The 17,792-nt window shown below is 48.7% G+C and overlaps 1 protein-coding gene across 2 annotated transcripts in view; it reads right to left on the bottom strand.

Moving 5' to 3' along the window:
• The window catches only part of tep1 (telomerase-associated protein 1), a 33,720-nt gene that overhangs the window by 14,270 nt on the left and 1,658 nt on the right, over positions 1-17,792 (bottom strand). For both annotated transcript variants that reach the window (XM_056595999.1, XM_056596000.1), the window contains exons 3-28: positions 17,405-17,590; positions 16,838-16,981; positions 16,056-16,220; positions 15,322-15,456; positions 14,610-14,681; positions 14,014-14,138; positions 13,376-13,533; positions 12,737-12,846; positions 12,322-12,400; positions 11,687-11,879; positions 9,681-10,122; positions 8,950-9,102; positions 8,475-8,546; positions 8,096-8,220; positions 7,789-7,884; positions 6,765-6,911; positions 5,428-5,722; positions 4,631-4,752; positions 4,330-4,443; positions 3,350-3,467; positions 2,904-3,107; positions 2,234-2,421; positions 2,002-2,143; positions 1,567-1,746; positions 1,253-1,345; positions 86-221 (exon numbers count right to left, since the gene is read on the bottom strand). In XM_056595999.1, the coding sequence (XP_056451974.1) occupies positions 86-221; positions 1,253-1,345; positions 1,567-1,746; positions 2,002-2,143; positions 2,234-2,421; positions 2,904-3,107; positions 3,350-3,467; positions 4,330-4,443; positions 4,631-4,752; positions 5,428-5,722; positions 6,765-6,911; positions 7,789-7,884; positions 8,096-8,220; positions 8,475-8,546; positions 8,950-9,102; positions 9,681-10,122; positions 11,687-11,879; positions 12,322-12,400; positions 12,737-12,846; positions 13,376-13,533; positions 14,014-14,138; positions 14,610-14,681; positions 15,322-15,456; positions 16,056-16,220; positions 16,838-16,981; positions 17,405-17,590 (3,994 nt within the window). The remainder of the gene's footprint in view (positions 1-85; positions 222-1,252; positions 1,346-1,566; positions 1,747-2,001; positions 2,144-2,233; positions 2,422-2,903; positions 3,108-3,349; positions 3,468-4,329; positions 4,444-4,630; positions 4,753-5,427; positions 5,723-6,764; positions 6,912-7,788; positions 7,885-8,095; positions 8,221-8,474; positions 8,547-8,949; positions 9,103-9,680; positions 10,123-11,686; positions 11,880-12,321; positions 12,401-12,736; positions 12,847-13,375; positions 13,534-14,013; positions 14,139-14,609; positions 14,682-15,321; positions 15,457-16,055; positions 16,221-16,837; positions 16,982-17,404; positions 17,591-17,792) is intronic.

The following is a 17,792-nucleotide window of genomic DNA, read 5'->3' on the forward strand; positions in this document are numbered from 1 at the left end:
TTATCTGAGATTGAAATGTGCAGAGTTCTTGGGGGCAACCGAGGTAAACACCTTGATGGGGGGGTGGGGGGGTTAGGGGTCTTACCAGTGGTGCTGAGGGCCAGGGCCCCCAGGGCCAGACGCAGGCCCCCCACCGCTCTGTACTGGGAGAGCAGCCGGTCCAGAGCCCGGCCCACCAGCTGGCTCAGGGACTGGGGAAGCTGCTGCAGGCTCTCCTTCATCTGGGGGGGGGGGGGGGGGGGGGGGGGATCACCATTGAGAAAAACAGCAGTAATTAATAATCAATTCATTGTTGTTCATTTCTATACAGCCTTATATCACAGCCCGTTTAAATGACTTATCAAATTAATTTAATGATCTTTTTTTTTTTAAGTAAAAAGAAGCCTGTAATATACGGAAGAGGGTTAGGGCCCCACATAAAAAAAATGGTTTCCTCCTACTGCATAAAGCAAAGTGTCTCTCCCACGGAGGTTGGTCCTTACAGGTACCCGTAGTTCTGACTTTAAAATCAGAATTCTGATTTTTTTTCTTAGAATTCTGAGAATAAAGTCAGAACTAATAATTTTTTTTAGGTGTGGCCCTGATTCTCTTCCGTAGTAATATCAAGATCCCAGTCAATGTAATCTTGTATCCTGACTGTGGTATAGCGGGTGGGGGGGGGGGGGGGGGGGGGAAACCAACCACTGAAAAGGGGCGGAGTTAAGCCTAATTTCCTGTCTCATTACGGAGATCTGCTGCCAAAGAGAAACTCCGTCTCAAGCTCTCGACTGGACGAGGCTTTCAGAGGAACTTTGATAAGGTGAATTCAACCGCGGCTAATCAATATGTGTTGATTTGATCTAGACACTTTTACTAAGAACGTTCGGACAGGATGTTTATCGGCCTAGCGGTGGTGGATGTGGCCGAGTTTATATTCGCTGTTGGCCAATTATGCACAACTCCATCAACATTATTGGTTGAAACAAATATGTGGCAAAAATAGATTATACCTATCTGCCGGATGGGTTACATCTTTCCAACATCAAAGCTCATCATCGAATATGTATCTCTTAAAATTAAGAGAACCCATACGCACGTCAGGTTACCGGGCGCAGCCACACTGCGTTTGTTCCATCGTGTGTGGTGTGTTATAGTACATCGGGATTATCAGATCTTTTGTTCCATCGTGTGTGGTGCGTTAGAGTACATCAGTTTTATCAGACCTTTTGTTCCATCGTGTGTGGTGTGTTAGAGTACATCGGGATTATCAGACCTTTTCAAAGGACGCAAAGTTCCTCAGGTCTTCACAGGCCAGGTGGAGGTAGAGAGGACTGGCTGCTCCATTCTTCATCATTAGTGTCTGGAGCTGCACACACACACACACACACAATTTACTTTGTTAATTTATAATGTTACTTTAACTTCATTAAGCAGATATGTGTTGATAGATATTCAACACACACACACACACACACACACACACACACACACACACACACACACACACACACACACACACACACACACACACACACACACACACACACACACACACACACACTGTGTGATACAATAACTATTTTGTACCTGATTGTTGAAAGCGGCGTCACTGAGTTTCTTCCCGAACATGTCCAGCCCCTTCTGGACGATCTCCTTCCTGTCCGTCATGGAGAGCTGTCCCAGAGGAAACAAGATGGCGCCCTTCTTCTTGGTGAGGGCTTGCAGTAGAGCTGAGCCGTTGGTGACGCTCACAACCAAGCACATGCCCTGAAAAACAACCAATCACCAATCAGCTATTTCTTATTCCAACTCATCATGATACATTCAAGGAAAATTCAAGGAAAAAAATCGACAACATACATCTTTGACATCTTGCCATTTTTTTGGAAATTGTCACTTTTGTATAAAACATTATAAACATGTGATAGCACCATGAAAGACGACTAATGCAGAAAGATCAGGTTAGCTGGTGTAGTTGGCCTGAGCTTAGGAACATCCTTGATTCATGTATGTATGACTCACCTTGGGAACCTCCTGTGGCATCCAATCAGAATTAAGCTGCCCCCTGCCGTCCTGCACAAGCTCCGCCCCATCCACCAGCAGGGCCAGCGATTGGTCCTTCTGCACGTCTGTTAACTTCAACCGGAATTCCTTGATCAGATCCCTGAAATAATATACACAATGTTTAAAAAAGGAACCGTCGCACTGGCCAACAAATCAGGGTTATTGTGAGAGAAACTCCACACAGACTGACGTGTAAGACACAGGAAGTGGTGATTGCTCTTCCTTGTCCTCCCTGGCTCTCAGCCATTGGACGAGACAGCGGAGGAGGTTCTCCACGGTGCGGGCCGATTGGCTAGCTCCAGTAGAGTAGGAGAGGACGTCAGTGGCGGGTTTGGGCTTGGACGCGTCGCTGGTTCTGAGGGCGTGGGCCAGGGCGGCCTGTGGGAGGAACAGACGGGTTGTGGGTTCGAAACCCAAATAGATTCTGCAGTAAATAAACCAGGGTGGGGGCTTTGAACCGGACATCATCAGGAACAAGGTTAGCACAAGATAGGTGTGCTGAGACCTGCTCAAGTAGTAAGAAGAAAAACCGACACTGTTTCCATCTAGTTTCCACTGGGTTTGTGGATTGTCCGTGCCGTTAAAGCAGTAAACTAATATTAATGCTACTTTAACGGCACAGACAATCCAGAAACCCAGTCGGGACTAGATGGAAAAAGTGTGTAGTTCAAAACGTGACGCAGCTTTTACTTCTTCGCCACCCACAGAGTTTGTTATGTACGATCATTCTAAAGCCCCGTGTTATTTCCCCACATGACACGTTACCACGGCAACGGGAGCCTCGGAGGCGGGGCTTATTCCTCAGAGGTCCACGAGGACCACCTGAACCAGAGCAGAACGAGCGTGGAGGACCTGCTGACCATGAAGACGGTCTTGCCCTCGCCCGCCGCGCCGTGCACCAGCAGCACGCCCCCCTTGGCCTGGGCGTCCCGCACCGCCTCCACCGCCTCCGCCAGCAGCTTGGCCCGGCCGTGGAACCGTCCCTGCAGCGCCTCCTGGTGGTCGCCCTGCTCGGTGACGCCCGACAGGGCGGCGACGGCGGACTGCGCTTCGTCGTCGCCCGCCTTGACCAATCAGAGAGAACCGTGGGGACAACGGCGTGGTTATGGTTTGTGTCAGAGAGTGGAGGACTGGATCTCAGGTCACACGCGCGCACACACACACACACACACCACACACACACACCCCCCCACCCCCCCCCCCCCCCCCCCCCCCCCCCCCCCCCCCCCCCCCCCCCCCCTTATGGATCGAAACATCCTGTTCAGTTAGGAAACTATAAGTTCCTGAGCTGTTCCAGCGATCTCACCTCTACGTACTGCTTCAACACAGCGGTCCAGAGGTCTTCCAGCACTGCCTTGCCAAACTCCTCCAGGCCTCTCAGGTAGGGGTTTCCACCCACAACCCCGTCCCACTCACATGGGTAGCTAGGAGAGAGGATTAAGAACTTTTATTAATCTGGAACCGATGCAGAGGTCAAGATATCAGAGTTACAGGACAGTCGGAGAAACAATGTGCACATAAACCGTATTATAGTAATGATTGCCATTAGATATTCTTGACTTTGTGTCTAAAGTGAACCACACCAGCATACACACACTGTGCATGTCCCTGACATATAGCTGAATTAACATGGAGTTATATTGTTGAGACCGTTGAGGTATGCAACATCGACTCCACTGCGGCTGAGAAACTGCAGCAAAGTTGGACCGCTGACGTCGATTTTCCAAATTGCGAAAGCGAATCCAGAACCAATGACGCCAATGGGCCAACTTCTTTGTAATTTTCCTTGGTAACAGAGTTGATGTTGTGGACCGCATACTTCTGTGTCACAGGCGGATGAGGCGGTACTCAAAGCGGGAAGGTTCCCCTTTAGAGGTTGCATCAGCGATGTCGGGTGACGTCACTTCTGTTGGAAGTTGAAGCGAGATCCCAAACAAACAGAGCCAGCTCGCCCCTCTCTTCCGCGTTTCGTGCATCCAGTAAAAACTATCATGAACGCAGCGCAAAACCCCACAGCACCCCCCCTTTGTCTGTGATCGGTTGGAATACTGTTTATTTTGGTTTTCAGTGGTCGGTAGTACCATTTGTTTTTGTGTACGATCTCGGAGCACAGGCTGCCTACAGAGACGCGTTTTTGTGACGGCCTGCTTATTGCGCGGGAAGCTAGCGGATCGTGAGGAAAGATCAGACGAATGTGATCGTTTATGTGTCGGCCTAGCATCGCTGACACAACCTTTAAGCCTTTAGCAGCACTGAGGCCACGGAGGAGGGGAGAGGAGAACTCACTCCTCTGTCACCTTCACGCCCTTCTTTAGGATGCGGCCCTTCAGCTGGGACATCTTAGCCTGGGCCTGCTTCGACTCGGGGGCAAAGTGGGACCTCCACGCCACCGGGACGGACCTGTGGAAACAAAATAAAAAAAAGTCAAATTATTTTGTACAAATATAAACAAATGACATATTTAACTGGAATGGCGGTCCAAAATGGCGGTCCCCAGTAAAATAATTAATAGTCAGCCATGTTCTATGGTGGATGCATCGGCCAGGGGTCTGAGAACACTGGACAGGGGGACAGAGAGGGAGCCTACTGCAGCACGGCCGGGTCCCTGAAGTAGCAGAAGGCTCTCTGGTTCATGTCGTCGGGGTACAGAGCCTCGAACTGCCGGATCTCCAGCTCAGTGATGGACAGGTCCGATGGGGCGGAGGCCAGCTGCATGGACAGGATGGCATTGTTAGTATTAATAGTATTATTATTAGTATTAGACAACACTTCATTAATCCCCAGGAGGGGACATTTGGGTGTTTACAGCAGCAGAAAGACAGGCGACAATGGAGTTGCCAAGAATTTAAATAAAATCTAAATAAATAATATCAATAATAAAATACAATAGTCAAATATATAAAATAGAATGCAACAATAAACAATCAATAAATGAAATAATAAATGTACATGAATTGGAAAACTCCAATTGAGGTACTGAGAGTGAGGTAGTGTGAGAGAGTGAGGTAGTGAGAGAGTGAGGTAGTGAGAGAGTGAGGTAGTGAGAGAGAGTGAGGTAGTGAGAGAGTGAGGTAGTGGAGGTAATGAGTGAGTGTGAGAGAGTGAGGTAGTGAGAGAGTGAGAGAGTGAGGTAGTGAGAGAGAGTGAGGTAGTGAGGTAGTGAGAGAGTGAGGTAGTGGAGGTAATGAGTGAGTGTGAGAGAGTGAGAGAGTGAGCTAGTGGAGGTAATGAGTGAGTGTGAGAGAGTGAGTGAGAGTGAGGTAGTGAGAGAGTGAGGTAGTGAGGTAATGAGTGAGTGTGAGAGAGTGAGCCCCCCCCCCCCCCCCCCCCCCGTCAGGCCCCCCCCCCCGTCAGGCCCCCCCCCCCGTCAGGCCCCCCCCTTACCCAGCGGTGCTGCGGCAGGTCGGGGAGGTGCGGGGGCGTGGCCGCCACCGTCCCGTAGCGCTCCCCCAGGACGCCCACCAGCAGGTGGCTGCGGCAGACCTCCGTCAGGCACAGCTCCGCCGCGCGCCCCGACTCCTCCTCCGTCACCCCCCAGCGCAGCTCCACCTCCTGCAGGTGGAGCCGGTGGGCGGCCGCCCGCCGCCGCAGCTCGGGGAACACCGCCTGCACCAGCACGTCCCGCTCGGCGTGCATGTCCCGGAAGGTGGAGGAGATGAAGACGCGCACGCCGCGCCACCTGGGGGGCGGAGCCACGCGCTGCATGAGGTCCGTGCGGAGCGTCGTCCACACGGACCTATGGAGGTGGAGCACCTCAGGGGGGCGGAGCACCTCAGGGGGGCGGAGCCCCTCAGGGGGGCGGAGCACCTCAGGGGGGCGGAGCACCTCAGGGGGGCGCTCCAGGCGTTTACTCTTTTAAAAGATAAAAGGGTTCTGGCCGGCTTTTCCTCCAAAACAAACATAGCTCCGCGCCAAACCACGGCTCACCCGTTGCCATAACGACACTAAGTGCGGCCGTCAATGACGATGGAGAGGGGTGAGGTGGGCGCGTTCTGTATGGTCCGACTGTCTGTCTCTGTTTGTCTGTCTGTGTCTGTCTGTCTGTGTCTGTCTCTGTGTCTGTCTGTCTCGGTGTCTCTGTGTATGTCTGTGTCTGTCTCTGTTTGTCTGTGTCTCTGTCTCTGTCTCTGTCGGTCTCTGTGTCTCTCCGTCTCTGTGTCTGTCTGTCTCTGTCTGTCTCTGTCTGTCAGCCATTAGTGAGATTATCCCTCAGGGAATCTCGTCCATAATAGATGAAGGGAATCCATCTTGCCTGTCAATCATTTTCTAGTAAGAGTCAAAACTACTGACGATAAACACAGAAAACCTAACCCTCTACTGCGTCATAGAGGGATAGGGTTTCTGTGTTTATCGTTAATAGTTTTGACTTTTATTAGAAAATGATTGACAGGCAAGACATTGCCACATGTCTGCTACTCAATCCCGTATACTCTCCACAATAGAGCATACGGGATTGAGTAGTAGCAATGTAGCAATGAAATGAGCAAAACTTAACACACACTTGGGGTACATGTTATTGACAGTGTCCTAAAATGCTTTATTATTTGAACTAAACATTATTGACCATCGTGCACGCAGAGTGTAACGCGTCCGAGTGACTCAAGGGTTCAGTGGAGTCCCTTACTCGTCCCTCCTCCCCCATCCTATGAGCCATGATGTCCCTCTCCCTCCCCTGGGTTTGTGTCCTCCCGACATCCAGCTCATTTGCATTCCCTCGTTACCTCAGTTTGGGGCTGGCTGGTACGGGCACCACCGCGCTAGTCGAGCGGGGAAGCTTAGTGGCGCCCTCTGGTGGAGGGATCTTATGCACCTTGTCCATGTGCTCCACGTGTTGAAGCAGCCGGGAGGACCCCCGCTCCGCCACGATCCTGACGTTGTAGACGCAGAAGGTTAGAGACCAGGAGGTGGTACAGGGTGAGGTGACGTCGTGACTCTCCATCGCAATGACGGCCGCCATTCTGACTCACTTCCAAATGACCTCAGGCAGTGGGAATCCACTGCCCAGCTCAAAGAGGAACTGAAAATCATCTCTTCAGACTAGCCTATGGACTATGTTTTATTTATTTTTATCTGTGAAGCGATCTTGGGTGGCCAGAAAGGCGTTCTAAAAAAAATGTATTATTATTATCATTATTATTATAATTATTATTTTTATTATTTTGGGAGCATAGGAGCATTGGAATGTTAGTGATTGTGTTGGGTGGTCGTTTTTTGGGGTCGTGGTTCAGTAATGAATATTGAAATTATTTAGCTTTATGTGGAGACGATGCTGCGTGTGAATATGCCACAGCGTGGCATATACTGCTGTTTTATGCGCATTGGTTACGGTGTATTTACGTTGATTTAGGATCAACATAACTACAACTCTTGAGTCCTGTAAAAATTGTGGAGTATCACCAACAAAACATCCCATGATGCACTCTGATGTTACAAGCCCTAAATCGCCCCCAGAGCCCACCCTGAGGTCTTCACCTGAGTAGATAGATAATCTTTATAGTCATTGTACAAGACAAGAGAGAAATCCTCCAGCTACAAAGTTATATAAATCTAAAATACAAATATATGATATAAAAACAATAGCAACAATATGAAAATAGAATGTTTTCAAAAAGTCCAAGTCCTTAAGTGTCGGTATTGCAATGCATGCATGAGATGGGGAGTGTCCGTGCCGGAACACCTCCACCCGGTCAAGATGAGAACTTTACAAACAAAAACGATAAGCTTTACTATGACGGAAGGGTTTACCTGAGGATCTGCTCACTCACACCCCGGAATTCACTCTTGAAGTCGAAGCACAAGCGGTTCTTGTTGTTCATGTTCGCTTTCTCCCTTTCCATGTAGCTGAAAAGGTGAACATGGGTACACGACAGAAACAAATCATACAGACACTTCATCTGTTCTTAAACAATTCTTGCAACTAATTCCACGCAATTGAGTAGTCTGGTGAATGTAAAATAGCATTTTTTCAATAACGCCAAGAAATGTGTTTCCTAGAGTTGGGACGGGCCTGAGGGCAGTATGGGAGACACCGTGGGGGGAGAGAGTTTCATACCCTTCCTTCAGGAAGAGCTTCACCAGCAGACAGGACTTGCTGTTTGGCTCGTTCATGTATTTGGTGCAGAGGGTTTCCAGGTCTGAATCTTGCCCATCAGCGACCAGGACGACGATGTTGTCCCACTGTGTCCGAGAGCATTAAGAACACAAAATGACCAAGACAATATTGCAATTCAATTAAAGAAAGGCATTAAATAATGATTTGTATTTATGTAAAATATGGATTGTTCTAGAAAGTTAGTAGAAGTAGTTGTTAAAATAATTTCGAAATATCATTGTTAAGAAAGTTTTGCCACTTTCCCTAAGCTACAATTAACAAATGAACATCCAATTAAGCTTGATTAACGAATGTACATACAACTAATGTCCAAACAAACCTTGTTTTCTTTTGAAAACAGTTCTGATTTGAGATTCCTTTGTTCGCCTTTATCAAAGTCTCTGTCCGGGTCCTAGAGTGAAAAAAAGGAAATAAAAGTCTAAATATGAGGATAGTTCAATGATAAACAATACAATTTGCATGATAACTTGGTAAAAGTCCTGAATGTAAATACATTACATCAATATCACTGACACACACTCACTCATTCCCTCACACAGCTTAAGTCTGTCAAATAAGAAAAGTGGTGGAGTTGTTGGCAGGCAACCAATACAAATTCACACCACCGCTGAAGAATTTCTGCCGCGTTGAAATCACACCATTACCAAAAACCGAATTCAGAGGCAACTGTTCCCACCGATGATGCTCTAGCCAATCATAAACTCATGTCACATCAGTGTTCCCACAATTTGGCCGTGTCGGAAAAAAGGTGAGAAACCTCCTCGTCGACGCTCCGGAACAACCGAGGCCTTTACCTTCACTTGCTTCGCCACTGTCTTGAAGTTCTCCAACACGAGGTGAGTCTTCAGCTTGACCTCTGTGCAATGGGACCAGCCGTAAGTACACAGCTTGGTTTCCTCGGCGCTGCAGCCAATCAACAGCGAGATCAGAACGGCCACTTCCCGCACCTGAGGGGGTTCACCCACAGCGGGCATGAAAATAAAAATAATGATAGGTTAGTTTGGGGCAGGCTAACAACAAGGACCAGATCATCGATGACACTCTGATAAAGGAACACGTGCATTGCATCGTGCCACTTATTTGAGTTTAGCTCCACTTGTAGTAACTGTTGGATTACAATTGTACTAATTAACTGCCTATTTACAATTCCCAAATCTGTGGTGTTCCGTAAGTTTCATATTCAACCCACACCTTAAGTTCTCTTGGTCTAGTTTTGGTATGGTATGATAATTTACTATGAATGATAATGTCATTCCATTTGATAATCTCATTTAACTTCAATTAGAGTGGATTTAAAATAGATTTTTAAAGTGTGATTTATCGCGAGTTAACTCATTGATACTATGCGATTAATCGCACAAAAAACAAAAACGTTGCCCAGCCCTAATTTATATATATAGATAAATCCGTCTCCCTTATCAAACCTCTTTGCAATGTATTTGGGATGCTATACCGATTGCAAAATTAACTAAATTGCCTCATAAAAGAAAGAAAATAGACAATAACAAACTCAAAATACACTGACAGAAGAAGTAAGGAGCCTTTTGTTTTTCTCCTCCTCCTTCTCCTCCTCATCCTTCGACGACGACGACGACGACGACGACGATCCATCTTTGCTCTTCTCCTCCTCCTTCTCCTCTTCAGCCTTCTTCTTCTCCTCCTCTGACCCATCTTTGCCCTCCTCCTCTGCCTCCATCGGACTGTCCTCACCCTCCTCGCCCTGCTCCTCGCCCTCCTCCTCCTCCTCCTCCTCCTCCTTCTCCTCCTCCTCCTCCTCCTCCTCCTCCTCAGGGTCTTTGGGGCAGCAGAAGTCGGTTTTGAACGCGTCGTCGGAGCCGATGTCTGTGGTGAGCAGGACGAGGGTGCGTCCGGGGAGCGGAGGGATGTTGTGGACGCAGGAGAGCTGCACCGCCGTCTCCAGAGCGGCGCCGTAGCGCCCCATCAGCTCCACGCTGTAGGGGCACTTACTGAGAGACAGACAGGTAGAGGGGCCGACAGACACACAGACAGGCAGAGGGGCCGACAGACACACAGACAGGTAGAGGGGCCGACAGACACACAGACAGGTAGAGGGGCCGACAGACACACAGACAGGTAGAGGGGCCGACAGACACACAGACAGGTAGAGGGGCCGACAGACACACAGACAGACAGAGGGGCAGACAGACAGAGAGAGGGGCAGACAGACAGACAGAGGGGCAGACAGAGGGGCAGACAGACAGACAGAGGGGCAGACAGAAAGACAGACAGACAGACAGAGGGGCAGACAGACAGACAGGGGGGCAGACAGGGGGGCAGACAGACAGATAGGGGGGCAGATGGGCAGACAGTCAATTGAGGTCGGGAAGACAGCCAGACATACCATTTGGTATGGTCACCAGTATTTCACACTCGGATAACTTGAAATAAACACTCAATGTGACTCATTTGAGAGCTAATTTGAATATTCGCCAGTCAGGCAGAAAGAACTGTTAGTTCATCATTATGGACCACATTCAAAGCATGGTGGCGTCGTCATGGAAACAACCCTGCTGGAGTCCTTCAGACGTTGCGTTGCGTTGGCGACGCATGATGACTCCAAATAGTAATACTGACGGTTTGAACTGATAACCATCCCTTGAACGATGGAAATGCACTTTCGGAAAATGCGAAAGCCTCCGTTTTTTCAAAATGATGGGGAGCGATAGGGAGACCTACCAGCCCGTGATAGAGAGACCTACCAGCCCGTGATAGAGACCTACCAGCCCCTGATAGAGAGAGACCTACCAGCCCGTGATAGAGAGAGACCTCCCAGCCCTAGATAGAGAGAGACCTACCAGCCCGTGATAGAGAGACCTACCAGCCCGTGATAGAGAGACCTACCAGCCCCTGATAGAGAGAGACCTACCAGCCCGTGATAGAGAGAGACCTCCCAGCCCTAGATAGAGAGAGACCTACCAGCCCGTGATAGAGAGAGACCTCCCGGCCCGCGCTAGAGAGAGACCTACCAGCCCGTGATAGAGAGACCTACCGGCCCGCGCTAGAGAGAGACCTACCAGCCCGCGCTAGAGAGAGACCTACCAGCCCGTGATAGAGAGACCTACCAGCCCCTGATAGAGAGACCTACCAGCCTGTGATAGAGAGAGACCTACCAGCCCCTGATAGAGACCTACCAGCCCGTGATAGAGAGAGACCTACCAGCCCCTGATAGAGAGAGACCTACCAGCCCCTGATAGAGAGAGACCTGCTAGCCCGTGATAGAGAGAGACCTGCTAGCCCGTGATAGAGAGAGACGTACTAGCCTGTGATAGAGAGACCTGCTAGCCCGTGATAGAGAGAGACGTACTAGCCCGTGATAGAGAGACCTGCTAGCCCGTGATAGAGGCGTACTAGCCAGCGATAGAGAGACCTGCTAGCCCGTGATAGAGAGAGACGTACTAGCCCGTGATAGAGAGACCTGCTAGCCCGTGATAGAGAGAGACGTACTAGCCCGTGATAGAGAGACCTGCTAGCCTGTGATAGAGGCGTACTAGCCAGCGCTAGGAGACGTACTAGCCAGCGCGCAGCAGGGTCCTCTTGCGCATGTACAAGGTGTATATGAAGGGAATCGCCAGGGGGAGGCGCTGCTTTCCACGGGACGCCGTCTTCCAGCTGAACCTGCGGTGGCGCTTGCTGGTAGGATACTGCTTCAGGATCCCGAACAGGATCTGCTTGTCTGTGGGAAGAGCCTTCCTCTCCGCTAACGCTGGGGGGAAGAGAGGGGAGAGAGGATAGGGGAGGGGAGAGAGGAGAGGGGAGAGGAGAGAGGAGAGAGGGGAGGGGAGAGAGGAGAGAGGAGAGAGGAGAGGGGAGAGAGGAGAGAGGAGGAGGGGAGGAGAGGAGAGAGGGGAGAGGGGAGAGGGGAGAGAGGGGAGAGGGGAGAGAGGGGAGAGGAGAGAGGAGAGGGGGGAGAGGGGAGAGAGGGGAGGGGAGAGGGGAGAGAGGAGAGGGGAGAGAAAAGGGGAGAGAAGAGGGGAGAGGAGAGAGGAGAGAGGAAAGGGGAGAGGGGAGTGATTCTTTTTGCATACATTTTACCCACGAGTATATTTGCATGCATTCTACCAGTGAGTATTTTTGCATATGTTCTATCAGTGATTATTTTTTTGCGTGTGCGTGCGTGCGTGCGCGCGTGCGTGCGGTAAACTCACCGGCCTGTTTCAGCTCCACGATGACCTTGTAGGCACTGAGGAACCGCAGGGGAAACTGTCTGCTCTGAACAACCGCGTTCTAAAACCAAAAGCATATCGTATCAGCCATGTGATCCTTACACAAGTACAGAGTGGTGACCATGCCAGATGTTGATCTCTGGGGAAACAGTGAATGATAAAAAGATTAAGCAAACACATCGACTGAATATGAGTATAAATTATAATTTTTAAAACATAAAAAAGTACTGCAATAGAAAGGTAAGAAATAACAGTATGACTTCTGCAACTCTCCATGCAAGATTAAGATCACGGAAAAATCGAATCAAACTCGCTGCAGTAGTCAGTAAAGCGACCCTGTCTAAATGGATCTCCCTTCATAAAGCACCTGATGGGTGAGTGGTGGGCCTTCTCTCACCTTATTGGTCAGCCGGTCGAGGATCTGCTGGTGATGTTGCTCGCTGATCCCCTGAGTGATCATGTTCCTCAGGTTCCGCAGCATGGCCATGAAGGGCAGAGCCTTGCTGTCTGCAGAGCACATCGGACTCAATAAAACAAGCGCTTGTATGGAGAAATGTTGCATGTTTAAAACTAATTTAGACAAATGGATGAAATTAAAAACTCAAAAAACAAACAAAGACTCTGGTGGAAGATTGGCCCAGTGTTTCCGATTGCCACAGATTTATATCAAAATGCTTTTTACTGTCAATCTTGCAGTACATACTCCATAAACCAAGTTACACCAGAGGAGGCACTGTCCCTTCAATTCGATTTTTTATTTTTTATTTATTCTTTAATATGTGTGTGCATGTATGTATGTATGCATGCATTGAACTTCACCGTGTCCCTTACGGACGTCTGAACTTAGGGGGGCAAAGTCCTGCGAAAGGCAGGACATGCATGCATCCATGCATGTATGCATGGATGCATGTATGCACGAATGCATGTATGCATGTATTCATGTATTTGATTGTGCCCCTTTGCATCGGTGCACCATTGTGTGCGTGCACGTGCGGGCGTTCTCACTTGTGTGCGTGTGCGTGTGTCTGGGACAGACCTATCAGCTGCTCCCAGGTAGCAGCCTTGTTGCCCTGCTGGCTGAGCAGCCGTTCCCAGGTCACCGGCTGCTCCAGCTTCATGCGCAGTCCGGCCTTCTTCCTGTCCCACTCCCCCTTCAGCCCGCTGTGGATGAACTGCTTCGCACTCGCAGGGTATCTAAGGGGCACCGCAGGGACACAGATGAGCACGAACACACACAGACAAACACACCACACACCTAGACATCTGGATGAGGTTCTCATGCAGGCCCAAGTGCCCCGCATGGCAAAAGATCAGTCAGTCAGTCAGTCAGTCAGTCAGTCAGTGAGTGGGAGAGTGAGTGAGTGGGAGAGTGAGTGAGTGGGAGAGTGAGTGAGTGAGAGGGAGAGTGAGTGAGTGGGAGAGTGAGTGAGTGAGTGAGTGAGTGAGTGAGTGAGTGAGTGAGTGAGTGAGTGAGTGAGTGAGTGAGTGAGTGAGTGAGTGAGTGGGAGAGTGAGTGAGTGAGTGAGTGAGTGAGTGAGTGAGTGAGTGAGTGAGTGAGTGAGTGAGTGAGTGAGTGAGTGAGTGAGTGAGTGAGTGAGTGAGTGAGTGAGTGAGTGAGTGAGTGAGTGAGTGAGTGAGTGAGAGGAGGAGAGAGTGAGTGAGTGTGTGTCTTACTTCTTTCCCAGTACAGCCATGACATGCTGGGCTGGCTCTTTGATGTGGAGCCTTGCGATCATCTTCTTCATGTTGAATTCTTTCTGTTTCTTATCTACCACCGTGTGGCCTTTATCCCCATTCAGCTGTCGGGTGAGATGCAATCATCATGCATTGCCACTACAACTATAAAATCTCATTAACAATCCCATGTTTTCTCCTGTTTGCATTCTGACCAATCTCGAATAACCTCCCTAAACGGTAAAACAATGGCTGTGGTTGTTAAGGGCCTGATCTCAAGTCCTTGCCCGGACCTAAACCCAGCAAAACCACATTTCATCATCTTATCACTAATCAGCGAAACATAAAAATCTCTAACCCGAGAATGAACCTGATCTTACCGGTGGGTGTTATGATCATAAGGCAGAAACGCCTCACCGAGATCATGACCTACAGCCTTATTTGTCAGACTACATGGTTTCACATTATCACTACGATGTATGAACTTCAACCTCAACCTCAAAATTCATGCTAAATAAATTGCCGTGTTCAAAATTAAGAACGATAAATATTCAATCTATGTCTACCTAACCATTGAGTAGAGCGAATGGACTCACCTTTTCTGTAAGGACCTTTTCATCCATGGAGAGCATCCTGGCCCAGCGGGCAATCTGCTCCGGGATGCGTTTCTAGAGCCCAGGAAAAAGACCATACACATCACAAAGGACCCTCTTAGACTGTTTTTACTTCCTGCCTTGACCCTCAATAGCCAATGAGGCGCCAGAGTTATTGAACGCCATGCCGTGTCAAGAGAACAAGCCGATGCTCACCACTTTATACCTGGATTTATACGTTTGATACATGCTAAGACTTAGGACTTTGTGGAAGGATCCTTGAGGTCGAAGCAATGCTTACATCCTTATCCATCACTTTATTGCTGAATTTGCATTTTTTATAATTGTCAAGACTTAAAAACTTTGTTGAAGGATCCTTGAGGTTGGAACAATGCATTAATCATGATGCTTCTCATTTTTCTGACAGCAGCCTCACTTTGTTTTTTGATTATACAATGTTCAGATTGAGTCCAACGGTTCTCATGCACTCAGCTCTAAAGCAATGACCGGCAGTCAAACAAATAGATGGGAACATTGAAACCCAATCAAAACACAATTCGAAAGAGAAGAGGGCGAGTTACACAAGCTGATTGTAGCTTTAAATACCCCCACTGGTGCCAGCATACAAGGGCATGCACAGCACGCTGGGACAACCAAACACGGAACATAACCGTAAGAGGACGCCAGTGTTTGACAGTTGGGGCCGTAAACACACCTTGGCTTTGGATTTCTTGTTGGTTTTGCCGCGGTGTTTGCGCGTGTTGTACTTGGCCAACTGGTACTCGCTGAACTGCTTGAACTTGTCCGCCATGGCCTTCTTCAGACAGGCTGGCATGGAGTGACTGAAACACTGGAGAGAGAGAGAGAGAGAGAGAGAGAAAGAGAAAGAGAAAGAGAAAGAGAAAGAGAGAGATTTAAATAATGATGAGTCCATAGAACCACTCTCCTCCACTATTGAAGTATCAAAAGTTTTCTTCTGACCACCAGGTGTGTCAGAAGAGGCAGATTTTCAAAACGGAATGTAACAGCACACTCACACCTGGTGGAATAATATGTCACCTTTAAATGATTTAGACTATGGAGATGCTTTGTGGCCAAAGCACAAGTTGCAGAACATTTACACAGAAGTGAAATAAAAAAATAAAAAAATAAAAGTTGGACATGAAATAAATAAATGAATGCTAGAAGTGCAGCAGTCAGTGTGAGATAACACGTCTACAACAACCGAGCCGCTTGAAGGGGTGGATGCGTCTCCTCATATTATTGGGATACATCATTTCAGCTCATTTTCGACAGCCAGAAGGGAAGGTTGTGACATTAAACTTTAAACGTCACAACAAAGTTTTAAGGAAATAGGTTCTCACCCACCCCCCCCCCCCAGTTAGACGTGTCTGTGTACGTGTGAACACCAGTTCCCGTTACAAACTGCTTCGTGGTCGGAGTGTTTACCGTGCTGTAGAGACGGGCTACTTCCAGCCAATCAGAGGGGAGCTGCACGGCGGCGCAATAATAGCGGCGCACGTGGGGCTTGGTGGCGGGCAGGAAGGCGGCCAGCGCCAACAGGAAGTTGGCCGTGATGCGGATGTTCAGCTCCTGCCGCGTGTAGACCGCCACCTGCCAGTAAAGATAGCAGACATAACTGTATAGATAGCAGTTATGTCTTGTATTTAAACGTCTAATATAGATGTTTTCATGTCTATTAATATTTTATGCATTTAAGTTATGTCCCCTGATCTATGAAAACATATGATCGAGAGCCACCTTCCGAGGATTTGGGTTTCTATTCCTCCCATCTACCAGGAAGGGAAATGAGAAATTACATTTTACGGATGCAGGAGGATACAAGAACAGAATCACTGAAGACAGGGTACTCTACCATGGATATGGGCCTGGCATGTATATTCTAGTTTTGTTGAAATACATTTTTAATACCATTATTTGGTATTTTATGTATGGAATGACACAACACTTTACCATAAAGCATTACCTGTTCCCACACAATGCAGTTTGAAGACAGACAGACAGACAGACAGACAGACAGACAGACAGACAGACAGACAGACAGACAGACAGACAGACAGACAGACAGACAGACAGACAGACAGACAGACAGACAGACAGACAGGTGGACGGACAGACAGACAAAGAGATGGACAGACAGACAGACAGACAGACAGACAGACAGACAGACAGACAGACAGACAGACAGACAGACAGACAGACAGACAGACCTTGAGGAGGAACTGAGGGTCCACGGAGGAGATGTCCGTCGCCAGGGTAACGATGGTGGGCCAGACGCCCTCCAGCTCGCCCACCCTCTTCTGGGTGGTGGTCTTGCTGAGCAGGGAGCTGAACACGGCGTTCAGCAGCAGATACTGCAGCAGGGAGGGGGGGTGGTTTCACAGCAGGTGGGATGGGGAAGGGAGCCTGGCGTTATTCATATTGGGTGTTGTTTGCAGCGTTTACACATCACATCACAACTTCACGAGGCACGGTCTTAATACAGGGGACATCAGACATTAGTTATGAAATAGGCTGCACGACGGATGGACGCGGAAGCACCAGGGTGGAGGCAAAACGACAGCAACAACTAATTGTGCCGATATGATTAGGCGATTAGATTACAATTCTGCGCTCTCAATCATGAGCCACAAATCAAGTTAATGTAGTTGTACGTTACCAAACAAAACACTGCAACCTCGGGAGACCTCAGAGAAGATCAATGTCCACTCTACTCCACTAAGATCTATTCCACTCCATGACACATGTAGAGTCGGTCTCAGGATGTCCTCCCTTACCTTCTTATCATTCAATTCCGCCTCAACGTCTTTTTCCTGTTGGAGTTCGGGAAATTCCTCTGGCATGATGGCCAAAGTTTGCCCCTGCTCCTGATTGGCCATTTCAATGTCGAGGACCGGACTCTCTGCCGTGATGTCATCAGCATCCACCTCATCATAGTCGCTGTCATCGTCGTCAGAAGTAGACTGCAAATTCAAACACATTTGAGCTGAAAATAATACTCCAATCTCATGTGTAGTTACTTAACAAACAACAAACATTAACCCCCCTCCCTCACTCCCTCCCTCCCTCCCTACGTTTTCCCGCAATTGAGAAGCACCTGTGATTGAACCAATCAGGAAAGAGATGCCCTGATTGGTCAGAAATGAGTCTGGAGCGGTCTTAAAT

This window comes from Gadus chalcogrammus, chromosome 8 (assembly GCF_026213295.1).
Source record: "Gadus chalcogrammus isolate NIFS_2021 chromosome 8, NIFS_Gcha_1.0, whole genome shotgun sequence".
Lineage (NCBI taxonomy): Eukaryota > Metazoa > Chordata > Actinopteri > Gadiformes > Gadidae > Gadus > Gadus chalcogrammus.